Source organism: Danio aesculapii, chromosome 13, assembly GCF_903798145.1.
Source record: "Danio aesculapii chromosome 13, fDanAes4.1, whole genome shotgun sequence".
NCBI classification, from domain to species: domain Eukaryota; kingdom Metazoa; phylum Chordata; class Actinopteri; order Cypriniformes; family Danionidae; genus Danio; species Danio aesculapii.
In genome coordinates, this window is record NC_079447.1 from 53400012 (window position 1) to 53420274 (window position 20263).

Here is a 20263-nt window from a genome sequence, read left to right on the forward strand (position 1 = left end):
TCTGTTACATTATTGTGCTGGATGTAAGAGTTGATGAGCAGATAGTTTATTCAGTGGTTAAGCTCAGATACATGGACATTAATATTTGAAGTGGAGGAAAGTCTTAATTAAAAAGAACTGTGTGATATTTTAGATGTATAATGTAGAGACAGAGAGAACGTTTCTATTTTTCTCTACATTATACATGTATATATCTGTCTATTTATCTATGTTTAATGTAGATATAGAGTAATAGATATTCTCTCTCTAGTTATCAATCCTTATCTCTGTCTCTCCATCTGAAGTGGATCTAACTGGTCCTAACACTGTAACAGCACCCGTTCAGCGGTTTATTCATGTCTATTTTTCACTATAAACATTGACTTTAGTCGGTCTATTATATATAAATATTATTTTAGTGCAGATTTTCCTCCTCTTCACTGTTCATTTCCCTGTGTCCTGATCATATTTGCAGATGTTTTATCACTGAGGTCACGGAGAGCCCAAACAGCAGAGCAGCAAATCTCAACACAGATGAACAATTCTCTGAGTAGATGAGTGAGAGAGAGAGAAGTGTCCCGACTGTAGAGAATATAGAGATTTATTTATATTAACATTGGTAACATTCAGACTCCAGATCAGTAAAGCTGTTTTTAGTCGACGTCAATTATAAAAGCAATTCTAAATGTTAAATAATGAACACACACACTGCGCTCGCTCGCTCTATCAGCATTCTACAGGTACTGTAAAAACACACTGATTTCCTCCTGAAGATGAGCGTGCTGTATTATAGAGGACGCTGTGATGAACACTGAACATGACCTGTTCACTCATACACAGCGTAAATAAAAGACTGTAGAGCAGGAAATGACTCCTGCTGCAGTAATGAGAGTCTCAGAGGGTTTGGTGAAGCTTTAAAATGAATGAGGTGTTTGCTAAAAGCCTGTGTGGTACCGGAGTGTGTGTTCAGTCACTCCTGCTTGACGTCTCCGATGAGTTTTCGCTTGACTCGTGAATACGGACTCAACTGGTCGTCCATGATGAAGTCGTACAGCACTGTTATCCATGAGCTGTAGCACGGCAGATCTCTGTAGTACTCTGATGCGATCTCCTTCACCTGACGGAGGAAACACACACACACACACATCAGTCTACATTTACAATGGTGGTGTTTCCATCTCAAGATGTTAATTAGAAAAATTCATCCCTAAGATTAAAACCAAGACATTTAGCAGGAAAACGGAAAACTATCTGTCCACTAACTGAAGCTCAACAGGACAGAGACCCAGAGGAAATCAACAACTGAAGGGCTTCAACAGGGAAATACACCTTCTGGAGTGGCCCAGTCAGAGTCCTGAACTCAACCTGATTGAGATGTTGTAGCATGACCTCAATAGCTGTGTTTTTATACAAAGACGCAAATGAGATTTATCCACAAACTAGAATATTGCATAAAACATCAGTGAATAAAGCAGCGTTTCAAATGCTCTCTTCTAATAAAGGAGTTGTGCTTCAGAAGAGGAAACCCAGTGAACGCAGTGGCTTTTGGAGGTGCGAGGCGCTCTTTGGGAGCTTTAGAATCTTGACATTTTAAGCTTTGAAATGATTTACAGATGGTCATAACTGCTTTGTTTAGACTATAATATTATGATTTAGAAATGTAACTCTAAATGCTCCAACAGGGTGACAGTAAAGGTGTTACTCTTCTAGGCAGGTAAACAAATAGATGAAATGTTTATATTCAGAAGTCTTAAACCTTCCCAATGTTAGAGTTTTTCCTGATTAGGATTTAAATGCAAATGAAGTGCTGTAAACTAAAGCGTCTCAGTGGCAGACTGTGACAGTTCAGGGGTTAAAGGTGCTGTGTGGAGGTCTTTGACTCTCCTAAAGCATAAGAATACTCTATGATTGCAGATATTTGAGAAACTAAAGAGCCTTTAATATGACAGATGACTGAAAACTGCAAAGTGAAACGCCACCGTTATCATATGCTGATCTTCAATAACTCAATATATGCTGATAATGAACATGCACAACACTGATAGTGTGGTCACTTCTACATACTGTCAATCATCATGGAGTACTGAGACTTTGAGTGCTTATTATGAAGATCCACAGTATATTTGCAGTGATGTTCATAACAGCGCAGGTCTTAATAGGTTTATTAGTTTAATAGATCATATTTTACATGCATTTACACTACAGTAAGACTCCAACAGACACTAGTTCATTTAACTAAAGTCACTATGAAAACTGCAGAAGCTTTTATTAAACGTGGCTGAAACTTTACTGTTTGCTATTAGTCTGTTGTTGAGGGAAACATTTAAATGGAAAGAGTGTTCTTACTTTCTGTATTAAAGTTCAGTCATAGTTTCATGGTTAATGCATCTGTCAATGATAACTCATCCTGCAAACTGAAATCTGATCATCAGGTATGTAGACATGGGAATGTTGTGTATACGTCAAACTTTACAACAGCTCAAGGAAAAGCTTCCCATATTTAGCGACACAGTTGTGGTGTAAACAGTGTAAATGACTGAACTAACTAAACGAACACATCTGAGCAGTGCTGCTGGAAACCCTTTAATGGATTAGTTCTCAGTGTTTGTGTGGTAAACTTGGGCTTTTAAGCCGGTAAACTTGCATTAGGATGTGTGATGTGAAAAGCTTAAGCAGCTAAATGAGCTTTTAGTCTAAATCATCAACAAAAGGATCAAACTTTATTTCAGCTGACAAATAAAGAAACTAAAAGGTAAAGTAGGAGGAAAAACTAATGACAACTGGAAGTAAAATGTGAAAGTATTATTTAAAGTATATATTCAGAAATGTTCCTATTGTACCATATTTCACACTTTATTTAGAACTCCAGAGCAAATGCCTGATTACAGATGTAGAAATCTAAATAAATAGGAATTTAACCTGAAACCCTTTTAAAAACTCATGATTCCAGGTCCAGCATCAAAATAAAACATGCTAAATGTAGTTGCAGATTTCCCACAATGCTGTTCTTCATGTTTCAGTCTGCATCACAGTAATGGAGTGCAGTATTGCGCTCATATAAATGATGAAAAACACTGCATTTACTGACTATGGGCCGGTAGAAGATTCTGACGGTGTAATAACCTTGGATAAAAGATCAGGGTATTGTGCTCACTGCTTTAATACATATATATTTAAATGTCTGGGGAAAAAACAAACCCTTTTCCCTCTTTAAACACAATCTGTTAGATTTTTTAACAGATTTATGATATTTTGGAGCAGTAAACATGTCAGGCTCAATATTCAGAATCAATCATTGATTTCTGCTGTCTTCATTTGTTATAAAACACTGATTTATTTACTATTTAAAACGGCATCTTTGGAGACTTCTTCTGCTGGAGATACCCAACACAAATCTTCCAAACCGCGGTATCCCTTGTAAACGGTCATCATCCCATGCCTATTTCTGACAGCACAATATAAACGATAGAGCATAATATGAACAGACTATTTATTTTGTCCATATGAGAGGTCATATTGCCCAGCTGGAGCCATCTCTGTGATTGTAATCAGCTTATCAATGAACAGCAGAGCTTATAGCAGTCCAACTCTTGCAGAAGAGCTGTTTGTTCAGATAGTTATTGAGAGGAAAGAGCAGCACGTGCTGTTCACTCATTCATCTCAATGAGTATCTGGACACATCTCAATCCATCAAATCAGTCAATCTTCACACTAAAAGAGGATAAACACTTCTGACAGTAAAAGGTTCAATTCCAGCTGCATTATACTGGGGAAATGCACTATTGTTGAGGAGTGTTGAGATAATGATATTCCTCACCATGTAACAGACTCTAAAAACCTGCTATTTTATCAGCTATTAAATATATATATATATATATAATCAGACTAGAATAAACAGTTTTTATTCTGAGCTAATTAAATCTGAAAACATTCTGACTTTAAAAGATCTGCAGAAATGGATTGTTGTTGTCTGTTGTGATTTCTCTCTCAGTGTTCGTGTTTATTTTCAGCTCTATCTTCAGCTAACAGCACATTCTGATTGGTCAGATTAATGCTCAACACATAAACCTAACTTCTCTGTAATATGGATCTCACATATACTATTATCTTGATGACAAATGTGAAAATTCACCTTTTCTTCACCTGTTAGTGTTGTTCATGATGCACAATATATAATGCATCACCAAAATCACTGAGGTCATGTCCATGTATTACACGATAAGGCAAAATATTCACCCAAAAATAATAGCCTTAGCTCTTTTAGTTATTTAATTGGCTACAGATCAAACTGTTGTCTAATTAACCTAGTTAAGCCTTTAAGCTGAATACTAGTATCTTAAACATAACGGGTAAATATTATGTACTGTCAAAAGAAAGAAATATAACAGAAATAAAGTACAAGTTAAATAAATCAACAGTTATGTGCCTTTATGAATATAATAAAACAATTAATGTAGATTTCATTAACTTACAGAAAATATGTATTTAACAAAACCTGTTTAAGCCCAAACTTGACTACATTAAAGCGAAATATCTGAACAAATAATACTGGAAAGTTGAAGATGACGTCTCAAAATTAGCTTTCAGTATCATTTTGTTTAACAAAATAACAGGACATGGCTGCACGGTGGCGCAGTGGGTAGCACAATCGCCTCACAGCAAGAAGGTGGCTTGTTTGAGCCTCGGCTGGGTCAGTTGGGGTTTCTGTGTGGATGTTCTCCCTGTGTTGGCGTGGGTTTCCTCCGGGTGCTCCGGTTTCCCCAACAAGTCCAAACACATGTGGTACAGGTGAACTGGGTTACCTAAATTGGCCATATTATATGTGTGTGAATAAGTGTGTATGGATGTTTCCCAGTGATGGGTTGCAGCTGGAAGGGCATTCTCTGTGTGAAACATATGCTGAATAAGTTGGCGGTTCATTCCGCTGTGGCGACCCCAGATTAATAAAGGTACTAAGCCAAAAAGAAAATGAATGAATGAATATAAATGGAAATATATGAAAGGGAAAAAATTATTTCTTATATATATTTAATTTCTTAAATAATTTAGTCTTTGACTGTCATTACTGTGCTGAAATGGACCAAACGTGTAGAAATGAAGCTGAAGAACTGCTCTCACCATTGGCAGTCGTCGTCCAGGAATACTAGGGAAGTCGTGATGCTCGTTGTGGTAGCCGACGTTGAACGTCAGCAGGTTCAGAGAGCCGTAGTAAGAGTAGGTCTCGTGGCCTTTGAGGAACATGTAATGTTCAGCGATGAAGTGTCCTGAGATGGGATGGAGCCCCATGCCCAGCATCGAGCCCATCATCATGTAGACCACAGGTTTGGCCCCCCAGCTCCAGTAGAGGAGCGCGTTGAAGGACAGCTGGATGGCCACGTTCAGGAGCTCCAGCTGGCTGATGGGTTTTGGGTTGATGCAGAGTGGCCGGATGGCGTAAAACAGTGGCTGGAACATGATCCAGAACAGCTTGCGTATACGCGTGCAAAAAAACCAGCCCTCAAAGTCAGTGGGGATGTCCACGTCCACACCATCTCCACCTAAGTAGCGGTGGTGGTCCAGATGGTAGCGTTTAAAAGAAGCAGAGTACGGTAATCCTATAGGCAGATTGGCGAAAATGGCGAACCAACGGTTCCACTTGGCTCGGTTATTGCCGAAAGCGGTGTTGTGAGAGATCTCGTGGATGGCTAGTGTCATTGAATGGTTTATGCAACTCCCAAATGCATATGTCCAGAAAAACACCCATTTCCAGGACAGATCCTTCACCAGGTAGAAGGCCAAAAACTGGACGGCGACCATCGTGCAGACTATCCATTTGAGCCTGGGGTCAGGGCCCATCAGAGACTTGATCTCTGGGTATTTAGCTGCCAAAACAAAAGAAGAAACGACACATCATTAGGGCTGCAGGGTATTGGGAGAATCTGATCTCTTGGTTCTAAGTGTACTTTCACCAGATGGCTTTAAGGTGGCATATAGTGCATTGACTCAAGTTCAACTGTTCTCTAATATCTACATAGGCAGTATGTAGCTAGGGTAAGTTCAAGAGTTCTCCAGAAATGGCTTTACATGCTCATTTTTGACCTACAATGAAACACACAAACCCACAGCATGTAGTCTGCAAATCAGACATGATAATCATTCTTCATGTATATTTGAACAAACATTGGAGATGGCCTGCAAAACCTTTTCAACTGGAGAGGTTTATTTCAGCAAGGAGGAGTGAGTGCTAAACCATTACTCCACCAGTTACCTAGTGTGCTCCTGAGTTGTGTTGTGGATTAAACATATGCCAAATTATAAATACTCAACAAAAGGGCAAGACAGTGATGTATTTAGAGCTGTATTTAAAGCTTTAATGTATATGAAAACTACACAGGAAATAATATCCACCTCTGCATAAACAGATGAGTTTTATGAAGTTTCTGGTCATTCTTTTACTGATGCATGAAAGTGCATTAAGCTCTCTACATGTGTTTGTTACTTTATTAAAAACACACAGCAAATTTCACAGTATAAACCGACAGAAGTCATTTAAAAACAGGGTATACCTCTCTGTGTTGGTGCTGAAGTCATGTATAATCAGTGTTGGGCTCTTTACAGAAGTCCTTCTGTTCAACAGTCTTTGGTTTTAGTCTTCCTGCCTCTACAGTTCTCAAAATAAGACTCCAGCCTACACTGAATGTTCACCACAAGCTTAAATACACATAAAATAAAGGGGAAATTATCATTGTTGTAATCTCAGTAGGAAACATTGTGGCTAATCTAACGCAGCCTGGGGCGCACATATTAATGTTCCGTGTGCAGTCTGGGTTTTGTTCTGTTTTTCACTGGGATTTTACACTGACAGGATTTACATGAGAACAAGGAAACAATGATGTCTGAGGCTCACAGTGTGGTCATATCCATATCCTGAACTCTTATTATTTAGCATAGGTATAACCAGATTTTCATGATATAATTGCACCTTTAAAATAGCTCTATTTGGACATAATTCATTAAATTATACTGACTGGAATGACTGTTAGGGAAATGAACCGTGCAAATAATATAATCAATTATATACACAAGTATAGATGAATGCAATAGAGCAAAGATAACAGTGAAATAAACAGTGGTGGATTATGGTTTTCTGGAGAGTCTAACAGTATTCAGGAAAGAAACTGATATCCAGTGTAAAACACACTGCATAGTCTTCATCTTAGAAATAAATATAGTAAAAGTAATAAATGTTATCATTTCTTGTTCCTGCTTTAAACTCTCTTCAAATTCTTACAGTCACAGGCTTTAAAAACACATGCAAATGATCAAATTTCACTGTGTCATGGTTAAAGTCTACAGTGTCTCGTGTGAAGCTGATCAATATTAATCCCGACTCACTGATCATGATTCTGCTGTGTGATTATTGCAGATGCTCATACAGCAATACTGATACTGAACAATATATTGTGCATCACTACAAATGATAAAACTCAGAGTCAGACGTGGAGGATGAGTTCAGTCAAATGATGCTTATTTCCATGTCAATGCAACTCCACACTGGTGTGATCTGCTATGGTTGTTTTGTGTGTCTGTGAAAAGATCAACCATAGCCATTCTTGTTCCTCAGCTTTATACGGCTAAACCTGAAGCCAATGTCATTTGCTTAAAACTAAATGCAAAAGACACAGCAGAATATTAACATGTGCTATTTAATAAATCAAGCAGTAGGGCTGCACGACAACAACCAAAATGACTATCACGATTATTGTGCGCAGAATGTTAATCATGATTGAGAAGGACAATGATTTTTCCCTTGGTTATGAACTATTAATCACTTGTGTATTCTTATTGAACTTTACAGCCCAAAAAATAAACATGAACAGAACATGTTTAGAAAGGAGAGACCTCTCTGACAAGGCTTATCTTAGCTGTGGCAAATAAAATAAAGTGAAACTGTGCCTGTTTTACATGTCAACTTGTAATAAAATAAAAAAAGAAAAAAAATATGCATAAAACACCTTAAAGATTTTTGGCTAAAAACACAAGCCTGTCAACTTGATTAAAATCAGTAAAACAGACAGGAAGTGCTTTCTCTTTCTGTGTCAACATGACTGACAAATGTGTCAGGAAAAAATGAATCTCTGCGAATATTTGCTTCACAGACACGAGATACACACGAGATGAAATGTGCACTTTTAGCCATTGGAAACTAGTTGAAAATGTTAAATGTTCTCTGGTTTAGTAATCCGTATAGATAAATGCAATGCAGAATTCTTCGTCTGATCTCATTAGCCTGCTAATTAGTCTCTGCCTTCAGCATTCAAACACAATTCATGACGAGAGCCACTTTGTGATGTTTTAAACAAATTTGGGGAGGAGCACGCGCAGAAGTTTCAGTATCAAATACGTCATTGACAATTATTCTATTATCCAATCAGTTCTTGACCAAACCCCTATATATACCAAAGCTGTCTTACCTGCAGCATCTTACGACTTTAGCATCCCTCCACCACCCCGTCACCTCACCTCTTAAGCATTACTTCGCTCGAATCCCTATTCCTCTCTGTTTCCTAATAAGGGGAATAACTCGAGTTTGGGTGTCTTCCCTGAGCTCAGAGCCCTCTCCCCAGACAACACGCCAAATACGCTTTATTCTGAAACTATTGCAAGTGTGAACTCGTGAAACGATGGCATTAAGGTGGTTAATGATGTTTGCTCCTGTTCAGTCCAAACATCCCAAGGTAACACGACAAAGTTTGCACAAGACTCGTACCTGATGAACATCACGTTCCTCAATAAAAAACACTTCCAATCTAGACGCAGTCACATCATGCTTGAGACGTATTGTGTACAATCTAGGGCTACACAATATAACGTTTCAGCATCACCATCGCAACGTGATCATTCGCAATAGTCATGTAGAGAGTATATGCAATGTTGAGTCTGGATTATAATTCCTCATTTTACATGTGTTTTTTGAGGACTGTGACTGCGTGAGAAGTTAAAGCGTTCAGGCATAACAAATTGTACCATTTGCACTTTTTTGTAACTTTTTTTACCATTTGTAATTAATTTCATTGAATTCTTTATCAAATAAATACTATGCAGTATTATTTTACATTTGATTATTCAATTACTGTATGTTTAAATACTGTTAGACTCCATGAATTCAATTCATCCATTCATCCATGTTTGTAGATTGTTTATTATAATTTATGCACTCCCTTAATCATCCCAATCACTCTAATATTATAAATTCTTCCCAAATAGTTCTTCAATTCGTCTGATGAACTTGTATCAATATCGCAATATATGATTGCAGAATAAAACTTTTCCAGTATCGTGCAGCCCTAGTACAACCTATAAACTCTGGCCATTTTAAAAAGCAGCTTGGCCTTAATACTGTAAATATGCTACAATATTCATTTATTGATTATGGGTCACAAATATCATTATTGTGATAAAAATATGATTAATTGTGCAGCACTAACTGTCAGTGCTGAGGCAAGATTGACACATTAAAGGCTTCTCCATGGTTTATACTGGGGCAGGGCAATATGGCCATTCAAAAAGATCAAGGATTTCTTCACAAATAAATTGATTTAAGATTTAAATAGATTTTTACCCCCCACAAAAAAAGTGTGGAGTTGAAGGTTACTAACCAATAGAATTAGCTTAAGCATATCATATATTTAATTATAGGATAGAGAAAAAAACTTCCTCAAGAACCTTGCTGTCATTTAAAGATCAAATTTTACAAGATCTATTTACAAGAAATACAAGGTGTAGTGCACAGGTTAAAATGAGTGCCTCTCACGGTGAATGCATGACTGGGAGCCCTGAATTATGCCTTTCTTTTGGTGGGTGTTTGTGCATCTTTTATTTTTTGTTTCATTGAGTGCAACATTTCTCAGAGTTCATCTCTGGAACTACAGGAACCCAGAGTGGAGCTTCACATGTGCTAGACTGAAAAACTATTTTCCTTCAAACAAATTGATGTTAACTACACTTTCACTTTCACATTTTCAGCCCAGCCCTAGCTTATACATTAGATCATCCAGTAAAGGAAAAGCACTGACAGTCTCAGACATGTTCAGATCAGTCAGTCTGCACTGTTCTGTGCGGTGACAGCGGCTGCATGTCTGCACAGGCACAAATATTGGACAAAATCATCTCCACAGCAGGCAAACATGAGCTCACATTAACTAAGTTTGCTCAGTAAATATGCCAATGAGGATGAGGTGTTATTTGAACAGTGTGTGTCTTTTCCCAACAGTTTCACAAAACTAAAGTCAACCATTTTGTTTTTGCTTTAAAATTCAAAATCATAGTCTGATTTAGAGTAAAATCTGCTCCTAATATATATATATATATATATGTGTGTGTGTGGTGGATCTGTGTTTGGATTATGATTAAAACGCAGTGGTTTTGCCTCTAATGTTAAATAGAAAGAGCTCAGGCAAAGCATTACTTTGTTTATATGAAAAAGTTTATTTTATTTGTCTAATATATTTAATATCTATTTGATTTGGGGGTTGTTTTAATTTAAATGTAGTTTTGTTATATTTGAATGTCACAAACAAGCATAAAGCAACAGCCTATAGATTACTGTTTAATAATTAATCCTGACTAAACACATATAACAAAGGTTTGTATTCACATGATTGTGTATGTACGCAGTATATTATGTGTACATAAATACATTCATGTATACATGTACAAAAGAATTGCTTATTTATATATAAATATTTATACATATATATTATAATATCAATATACATGTAAAGATTTATCTGTAGACACCCCAAGGTATAGAAGTACTTTACTTTTCCTAATAACCAGAAAACAGCACAGAAACTTAATGCAGCACCTTCCATACACACACATGTGGAAATATGGTTCATCTGTGCCAGTCATGGACAGCAGCGTGAACACGCTAGTGACAATCTGAGCCAATATTTCATGATTTTAATAAAGATTTCAGTAGGAAATGAGAAATCGCTAAAAAGACTGGAAATAAGTCCAATACAATGCAAAAGGTACAGCAATGACAACAATATGGTTGACATTATTTATTAACTTCTGGGTCCAAAACAGAGAAGTGTTTATATTTCAATACATTTATAATCAAACCCAATTAAAAATATATTAACCATATCATATATAATTAAAGACCTTTTATAAATTTCTCCATTTATCTCTCCCTCACCTCCCAGGTTAATCAGTGGATCTAATAAAGATAACAACATTAATACAACACAGAAATGCCTGCTTCAAAAAATAAAAACATTTTAACCGCACCTCTCTGCAGTCCAGAAATCACATATAGTATTGTCAGGAAATTTCTATTAGACAATCTATTTTGAACAAGTTTTAGATGTTACACAAGTCATATTTGTTCATCTGAAGTGTTTGTGTCAATACTGGCTGCTCTTTTGCACAGAGTGTGGGTCAAAAACCTCTCTCAGCATGCCCCATATGCTGCTTTATCACGGTTTATTAAAAATACTCAATCACCTCTTCTAGGAATAATGAAAAGCATTTCCCTCGAGGCGTGTCTTTAGCCCCATTGTACACTATAATTTAAAAGCTCCAGACCACTGACCACATGATGGTGTGTGTGTGGGGGTCAGTGAGTGAACAATGAATCAGTCATGAATTAGGAACTGAGCAGTTGTGTATTAAACAGAACCCTTAAAATGAAATGATCCATAAAAACTGCAGTAATGTTCATCTAGATTATGAACAATGGGTTTTGCTGGATCATCAGATTCAGCTCTTCTCCAAAAACAGGTTTATGTGAGATTACAGCGCAATCTCTGCTCATATTTCAGCATATATGGTGAAAACACTTATTTAAGGTGACGTACTTACACATGTTCCATGGATGTATTATAGCAAGTATGAATTACACATTAAAACAAAGTGACCATAATGATGTATTATGCAATTAATTAATACTGTTCAGTAGTTAAATGAATAGCTAGACTGTAACTACGTCACCTAAATATAATAAAGTGTAACTACATATATTTCTGTAGCTCAGTCTGTGTTTCTGAACATGTTCTGAAGGATGAATGAAACGCATGACTTCACGGAGAGCATTAGCTCATAACCTCCTCATGTGACCATCAGCCGCTCACTTTACCAGCACACCGCCAACTAAACACTAATGAACAAACACTGAGCAGATCTTTCAAATAACTCACAATTACATGCTCGAGGCAGACTGTTATGCAACTATAAGCTAATAATCTCTGAAAAGAGGATGCGCTTTAATAGTTAACCATGTAATTTAATACATTTTGCTTTACTTAAAGGGGCAGTTCACACAAAAGAGTTAATACTTACTATATACTCTCCCTCAAGGGTTTCTTTTTTTCTGTTGAACACAAAAGATATTTTGAAGAATGCTGAAAACCTGCAACTACTGACTTCAATAGTAGAAAAATATATATATGAAGTCTTGCAGGTTTCAAGCATTCTTCAAAGTATCTTTTCTGTTCAAAGACGAAAGAAACTCTGGTTTAAAACAAGTGAATAGTGACAAATTTCATTTTTGGGGTGAACTGTCTCTTTAAGTAGTGACATGCGGATATGAACATATGTTGCCTGTGTGTGTGTGTGTGTGTGTGTGTGTGTGTGTGTGTGTGTGTGTCTGGTATTAATCACATAATTCATTAGTAATATCCGTAATTTTGAGCTTGTGGGCATATTTTCGGACTCTATGAGGAAATCTGCTCATAAATCAGACAGATGAAGTATTTTAAAAATGCAGATTATTTCCTGTGAGGGTTGGGTTTAGAGGTAGAGATCAAGTTAGGACAAAATATACAGTAGAAAAATCATTACAGCTCTGAAACTGAAAATCGAAATTTAAAGCACCTTCATTTCATACAATTTTTCTAAAAACAAAACATATTTAAATGGCAAATCAAGAAAAATGCCCTCAGGTATTTATTTAAACACTCTTATTTTTGCTTTTGGAAGTCAATCCAACTTAATAATTGATCTCATACTAAATCTTATGTCTTCTATAAATATATGCTGACACTTTTGCTTGTTACAGCAACGTGGAGGGCTCATAAGACATGAAAACCCAAAGAGTGTGTGTGTGTCGGGAGTGGCCCTCACATAACGGTTAGCCTCAACTCGAAGTTTAGCTCTCAAATCCTCACACACACGGATCTTCGGACACGGAAAACACACTAAATTAGCCACGATAGACAATATAGTAATCATAAAAAGCGTTAAGTGGAAAACCGCGCGAATCTCTAACGTTAGCTCCATCAGGAGAGCACTTTACATAACAAAAACGCGCCTCAGGTCGACTGCTAAAGCGACGCCGGTGTGTGTACGTGTGTGAGAAGTGATGGCTATCGTATAATCAAATATTTGTATAGTACAATAACACAGAATCAGAGGAGACATGATGAAGAAACTCACCCAGAATCTCTTTCCTCCGGTCGGCGTGCGGCTGGTCCGTGTAAACCCACTCGAAATCCTCGCGCGCCACGCGATTCCCCATTTTGGCGCTGATCTAGCGGTTATTATGCGGGATTTTTTTCTCGGGATGTGATGGTCAGGAAATTGACGGTTTCCTCACGCGGGTCTAATATCTGCGACCGTTCCTCATCTTCCTCATTGAGCCTCCTTCCTTCCAGAAGATCTCACGACTGCTGTTCGCGCACTACGCAGACTGACGCCGGTAGGCGGAGACTGGTGTGTGACGTCACTCTGCCCTCCTCCTATGAGCACACGCCAGCTTTGACTAGTTAATTCGAGCAGCTCCGTTATCCACTCAGCAGCACCTTTATAAAGAGTTTATTTTATTATTTAAAGAACAGCATATAACGTTTTACAATAAAAATATACATGTCAGGGGGTAATTAGCTCTCATAACGTTAATTATGATAATCAGCATCTAAAGTGCTTGAGAATCTTTCTCTCATCATATAGTCTCTATCAGGTATCAAGTTAAATCGGTGAGTAAATAATAAGGTATTAAGTTATTCATGCATTCGTTTTCCTTATATATCAGGAGTCGCAACAGCGGAATGAACCGACAACTATTCCAGCATATGTTTTACACAGCGGATGCCCTTCCAGCTGTAACCCAGTACTGGGAAACACCCATACACACTCATTCTCACACACACACACTCATACACTACGGCCAACTTAGTTGATCAATTCCCCTATAGCGCATGTGTTTGGACTGTGGGGGAAACCGGAGCACCCGGAGGAAAGAATATGCAAACTCCACAGAGAAACACCAACTGACCCAAACGGGACTCGAACCAGCCACCTTCTTACTGTGAGGCCACAGTGCTAACCACTGATACACCGTGTCACCCCCAGATTTTTTTAAAGAACAGCATATAACATTTTTTACAACACAAACTATACATGCCAGGGGGTAAGTAGCACTCATCAGCATCTATAGTGCTTGACTAATAAGTTTCTCTGGGTAATAAGTCTTATTTTTCTGTTATATTTTGTGTGCACTTTATCATTTAAAGAGCTAAACGTTTTTTGTAATGGCCTCAACTGTTAAAATGGCAAATTTATTATTAAAATAAGCAGGTTTTTCATTAAAACAAGCTACATAATCTGCCAAAGGGGAAAGTGAAATAATCTAGTTTTTGCTTTGAAATAAGATTACTATTCTTCCCTCATTGTCAGATTATTTAGCTTGCTTTAATGAAAAACTCTCTTCATTTTGACTCATTATTTCTGAAAGACAACATTTTTAACTTGTTTACAAAAGGCTTCTTGATTTAAGAGCTTTTAGATATTGTATTTGCACTAGAAACAAGACTAAATGTTAAGTAAGAAAAGCATTTTTGCACTGCAGGCATATAAACAGATGATGAGGTTTTGTCTTTAATGACTGGGTTAGTTTAAACAGTTTGGGTTATTGATTTTATACTCAACAACACATTATCAGCACAGTGTCCCTGCAAATGACACATACAAGCATTCAAAACTACATTGGAGTGTGTGATTACATCCAGAAAAGCAGACTGTGAATGTTTTTCTTATTTAGTCTTTATTTAGAGTTTGAGTCTTATTTCTACTCCAAATATCGAGACATTTTTTAATCAAGAAGCATTTTCTACACTGTAAAATAATCCTGGCTGCCTTCATTTTATAAAGCTGCATCAAATTAACCTTATGAGTCCATTGAACTTATATTCATTCATTTTCTTTTCGGCTTTGTCCCTTTATTAATCTGGGGTCGCCACAGCGGAATGAACCACCAACTATTCCAGCATATGTTTATACAGCAGATGCCCTTCCAGCTGCAACCTATCACTGGGAAACACCCATACATTCTCATTCACACACACACTCATACACTATGGACAATTTAGTTTACACTACCCAATTTACCTGTACCGCATGTATTTGGACTGTGGGGGAAACCGGAGCACCCGGAGGAAACCCACACTAACACGGGGAGAACATGCAAACTCCACACAAATGCTTCTTAATTTAAGAATTGTTAGACATTTGGACTAGAAACAAGACACAAACTCTAAATATAACAGCATTTTTTGCAGTGTACTGAATGTTTATTCATGGCCAAATATGAACAGATATTAAAATGATAGCTGAAATATATAAACATACATATGAAAGCAACTCTTTTTGGAATATTTGTAAATATCCGACATCTACTAAATGTGAAATCCAAATATAAACCTGCATGCCATACATGTATTAGCATATGTTCCCATATAGCAGATATCTAAATGTCAGCGTTTGCTCTGGTGAGAGAATAAGCTCAATCACACGCACACACACACACACACACACACACACACACACACACACACACACACACACACACGGTGTGCTACATCTCTTCCTAGAAATAGCTGCAATGCCTATAATGTTCAGTGCTATTATTGTTTAATGTGTAGAAGGTGTGTGTTTATGGTGTGTGTGTGTTGAGGTTTGAGCTGACAGGACTAACCGGTTGATTAGACTTGTTAAAGCCACAGAGATATGCTCACAACCAAAGACACACTGCAAAAACTGCTTTACTTAGAGTTTGTGTCTTGATTAAATATCTAAACATTCTTAAATCAAGAAGCATTTTCTAGACAAGAATATAGAAATAATGAGTCAAAATGAAGAGAGTTTCTCATTAAAACAAGCTAAATAATCTGACAATGAGGGAAGAATAGTAATCTTATTTCAAAGTGAAAACTAAATTATTTTCTTCCCCCAAGATTATTTTTCTTGTTTTGCTTGCTTATTTTGCTTGTTGAAAGTCTCTTAATTCTGGCTCATTAATTCTGAAAACAACACTATATTCTTGTCTAGAAAATGCTTCTTGATGTAAGAGTTTTTAGATATGTGGACTACAAGACAAAAACTCTGAGTAAGAAATGAATGTAAATGAAGTAAACTGCTGATGGCTGTCAGTATAAACATATCTATTTACAGTTTAATATGTGCATGGGTAAAGCAGGACTGTAAGGGGTTTGAACTATTATTAGTCTCAGCGTTTAGTGCAGACGACTCTATCTTTTGCTCAGTTTTATGGTGGCATCTGTTTTGTTTTTATCCCAGAGAAACTGGTTGGATCACTATCAGTCAGCGAGGCTGTCTACTTTAAAGAGCACCTGATATGCAAAAAGCACTTTTATAGGAGGTTTGTAGCTCCGCCCTCTTAAAAAAAAAGAGCACAATCTCATTTGCATTTAAAGCGACAGTCACCAAAACAAAGAGTGTGTGGGTATTTCCCGGTGTTGGGTTGCGGCTGGAAGGGCATTCATTGCGTAAAGGCTGATTTATACTTCTGCGTCAAGCGCACGTGTATGCTACGGCGCGGCCTACGCGTTGACACATAGCCCTATGCCGTGGTCGTCGGCGTCCCTGACGCGCACCTGTCAAAAAATGTAACTACACGTCGCAACGACGCGTAGCGCAAGCTCTATGATTGGTCGGCTTGGTAGAGTTGACGAGTGTGGGCGGGACCGAGAGCTGCGTGAGACCAATGGAGCGATTGTTTACAGGTGTGGAGTGCCGTGAAGGAGCTCCGGATGGAAGGTGTTGTTTTGTGTTTACCTCATGGTTAAAGTTGCTGCACGCCCGCCAGTTCCTGGCTCAAAATGAGTGAGTTTGAGCCCCTTGTACATTAGGAAAGTGTTCAGAAAAAACAAAACACCAGCGAAGAAACTCGACACAGAGGAACATAAACACCTCACACTGCCAACTAGTGTTTCAGAAGTGTTATTGCAGAACAGAAACAGCGCGCAGAAGTATAAATGCACAGCTACGCGCGCTGCATGCGCCGTGGGTCACGCTGATCACTTGACGCAGAAGTATAAACCAGGCTTAAAACTTGCTGGATAAGTTGGCGGTGGGTTCCGTTGTGGCGACCCCAGATTAATAAAGCGACTAAGCCGAAAAGAAAATGAATGAATGAATGATCTTCCAGACCTTTTTCAATACCCCTGCTCTATAGGATGCTGCACACATTCAAATCTCTCCCTCAGAGGACTCGTTGTTCCTGAATCACATTAAAGATTCATTTAAAGTGACCCAATCTTTACAGGATGACCCTTCACTACTGTAAGGATATTTAGATCTCTATACTTATGGACAATACAAACACAGTGTATTTACACACAGACATCTGCCTTCACACCACACCGAGTGAAAATGCGGGAAACGTGTTTCCCTTCAGGCCTCCGTTTATATTCACAGCCTATTCTAGACATATAGGGGCCCTAAATGGAGCTCAAGGGGGCCCTCGTCAGTGCACTAATAAACGACCAACAAACAATAAATCTGAAAACATTCTGCAGCTTCAAATCTGGAAGTTATTGACTGTATAAAACAGTAACATAAGTGAATATATTAGTATTTCCATCAATGAGAAACAGAAGAGGATCATCTCCTCAGCTCCTACACAGACATCACTGAGAGAAGTGGAGTCTGCTGCACTGTTGGGATTCTCCACTGTGGTGTTTGTTCTCTAATGAATGAGCTGCGCCTCAGAAGACGAAATGCAATGAACGCGGTGGCTTCTGGAGATGTGAGACGGGAGCGCAGACAGATGCTCAAGACAGTTCTGGAGGGAATAATAATAGAAGAAGAAGAATACTGAAGCACTCTGATGATGGACTGATGGAGGACTGGGGCCTTTTACAGTCAACACAACAACATTTCACATCTGACACAACGGAGAGCTGCAGACCAACATTAATGACACAAAGACCCTCACACACACATTTATATCTGCAGACCAACATTAATGAAGCAAAGACCCTCACACACACACATTTATATCTGCAGACCAACATTAATGACACAAAGACCCTCACACACACATTTATATCTGCAGACCAACATTAATGAAGCAAAGACCCTCACACACACATTTATATCTGATTAAACCAACATTAATGACACAAAGACCCTCACACACACATTTATATCTGCAAACCAACATTAATGACGCAAAGACCCTCACACACACATTTATATCTGCAGACCAACATTAATGACACAAAGACCCTCACACACACATTTATATCTGCAGACCAACATTAATGACACAAAGACCCTCACACACACATTTATATCTGCAGACCAACATTAATGACACAAAGACCCTCACACACACATTTATATCTGCAAACCAACATTAATGACACAAAGACCCTCACACACACATTTATATCTGCAGACCAACATTAATGACACAAAGACCCTCACACACACATTTATATCTGCAAACCAACATTAATGACGCAAAGACCCTCACACACACATTTATATCTGCAGACCAACATTAATGACACAAAGACCCTCACACACACATTTATATCTGCAGACCAACATTAATGACACAAAGACCCTCACACACACATTTATATCTGCAGACCAACATTAATGACACAAACACCCTCACACACACATTTATATCTGCAGAGCAACATTAATGAAGCAAAGACCCTCACACACACATTTATATCTGCAAACCAACATTAATGAAGCAAAGACCCTCACACACACATTTATATCTGCAGAGCAACATTAATGAAGCAAAGACCCTCACACACACATTTATATCTGCAGAGCAACATTAATGAAGCAAAGACCCTCACACACACATTTATATCTGTAGACCAACATTAATGACACAAAGACCCTCACACACACATTTATATCTGCAGACCAACATTAATGACCTAAAGACCCTCACACACACATTTATATCTGCAGACCAACATTAATGAAGCAAAGACCCTCACACACACATTTATATCTGCAGACCAACATTAATGACACAAAGACCCTCACACACACATTTATATCTGCAGACCAACATTAATGACACAAAGACCCTCACACACACATTTATACCTGCAGACCAACATTAATGACACAAAGACCCTCACACACACATTTATATCTATATATATATATATTCATTCACTCCCAACCCTCCTCATCTATGACCACATGAGATGATCGAATATTCAGGGTTTATTTTTAAATGCAAAAAACTGATCTGAAATCTGCTAGTGCAAACAGTGGTTGTGTTGTGAAACTGTCCTCAGAACAGCTCTTATATTGTCCAGAAGCACAAAGGCATTATTTATTTTCTCCTCCTCAATGTGTCTTTGTATCTCAACTGTAAACCTTTCATTTCATTCACAGCACCATCATTTGCATTTGAGACTTTTGGATCTGATATTATTTCTCATTTATAGATGCATTTGCTCCTTTATTACTGTTAAAATGGTTTGTTGTGAAGATAATTTAGGATTTGCGACTGTAAATTTGCATTAATCTTTTATTGCGCTGCTTTTTTAAATGCTGTAAAAGCGGCTCTGAGTTCTGCTGTTTGGCGTGTGACTTTATATCTTATAAAGTCATCTTTTTTTTTTCTGATTGTACATTTGATCTCAGCTCTGCCGTTATTATGGTGTTGTGAAAAGGCTTTTCTGTGTAAAAGCGGCTCTGGTTTCTGCTTTTTGTGTGTGTTTTTCTGCTTTTCTCTGGTTTCTGCTTGTCAGTTTTCCTGTTTTCAGTGTTATGGAGGAAACTCAAACAATCAGGCTGAGCTACAGTTTCCTCATTACTGAGCCCGCAGGGGTTTTCAGAGAAATCACACCTGTAATAATAACACCGTCCTGTCTGAAACACTGACGAGCCTGACAATAATCATGTCTAGCATTTTTCTGGAAGCTCAAATATGCAGAAACTAATTATTAAATCATTAAAAAAACGGTTCTTTTTTTAACAATATTCATCAGAGCGACTCTTTTCACAATATTTA

At 37.8% G+C, this 20263-nt stretch overlaps 1 protein-coding gene across 1 annotated transcript; it reads right to left on the reverse strand.

Annotated features, from left to right (window-relative positions):
* Positions 1-562: 562 nt before the first annotated feature.
* On the reverse strand, positions 563-13655 carry degs1 (delta(4)-desaturase, sphingolipid 1). The gene is made up of 3 exons (XM_056470616.1): positions 13402-13655; positions 5098-5840; positions 563-1096 (listed from the first exon to the last, which is right to left on the reverse strand). Exons 1-3 carry the CDS (start codon positions 13481-13483, stop codon positions 950-952), a joined length of 972 nt encoding a protein of 323 aa, XP_056326591.1. The 5' UTR covers positions 13484-13655; the 3' UTR covers positions 563-949.
* Positions 13656-20263: the final 6608 nt, after the last annotated feature.

What these genes read in the sequence shown, in the direction of transcription:
- degs1 (XM_056470616.1), bottom strand. Translation starts at nt 13,483, where the DNA reads ATGGGGAATCGCGTGGCGCGCGAGGATTTCGAGTGGGTTTACACGGAC. An exon ending in CCGGAGGAAAGAGATTCTGG is followed by an intron (nt 5,841 to 13,401) that starts GTGAGTTTCTTC and finishes TTGTTTTGGCAG; the next exon opens with CTAAATACCCAGAGATCAAG. An exon ending in CTGGACGACGACTGCCAATG is followed by an intron (nt 1,097 to 5,097) that starts GTGAGAGCAGTT and finishes TTCCTCCGTCAG; the next exon opens with GTGAAGGAGATCGCATCAGA.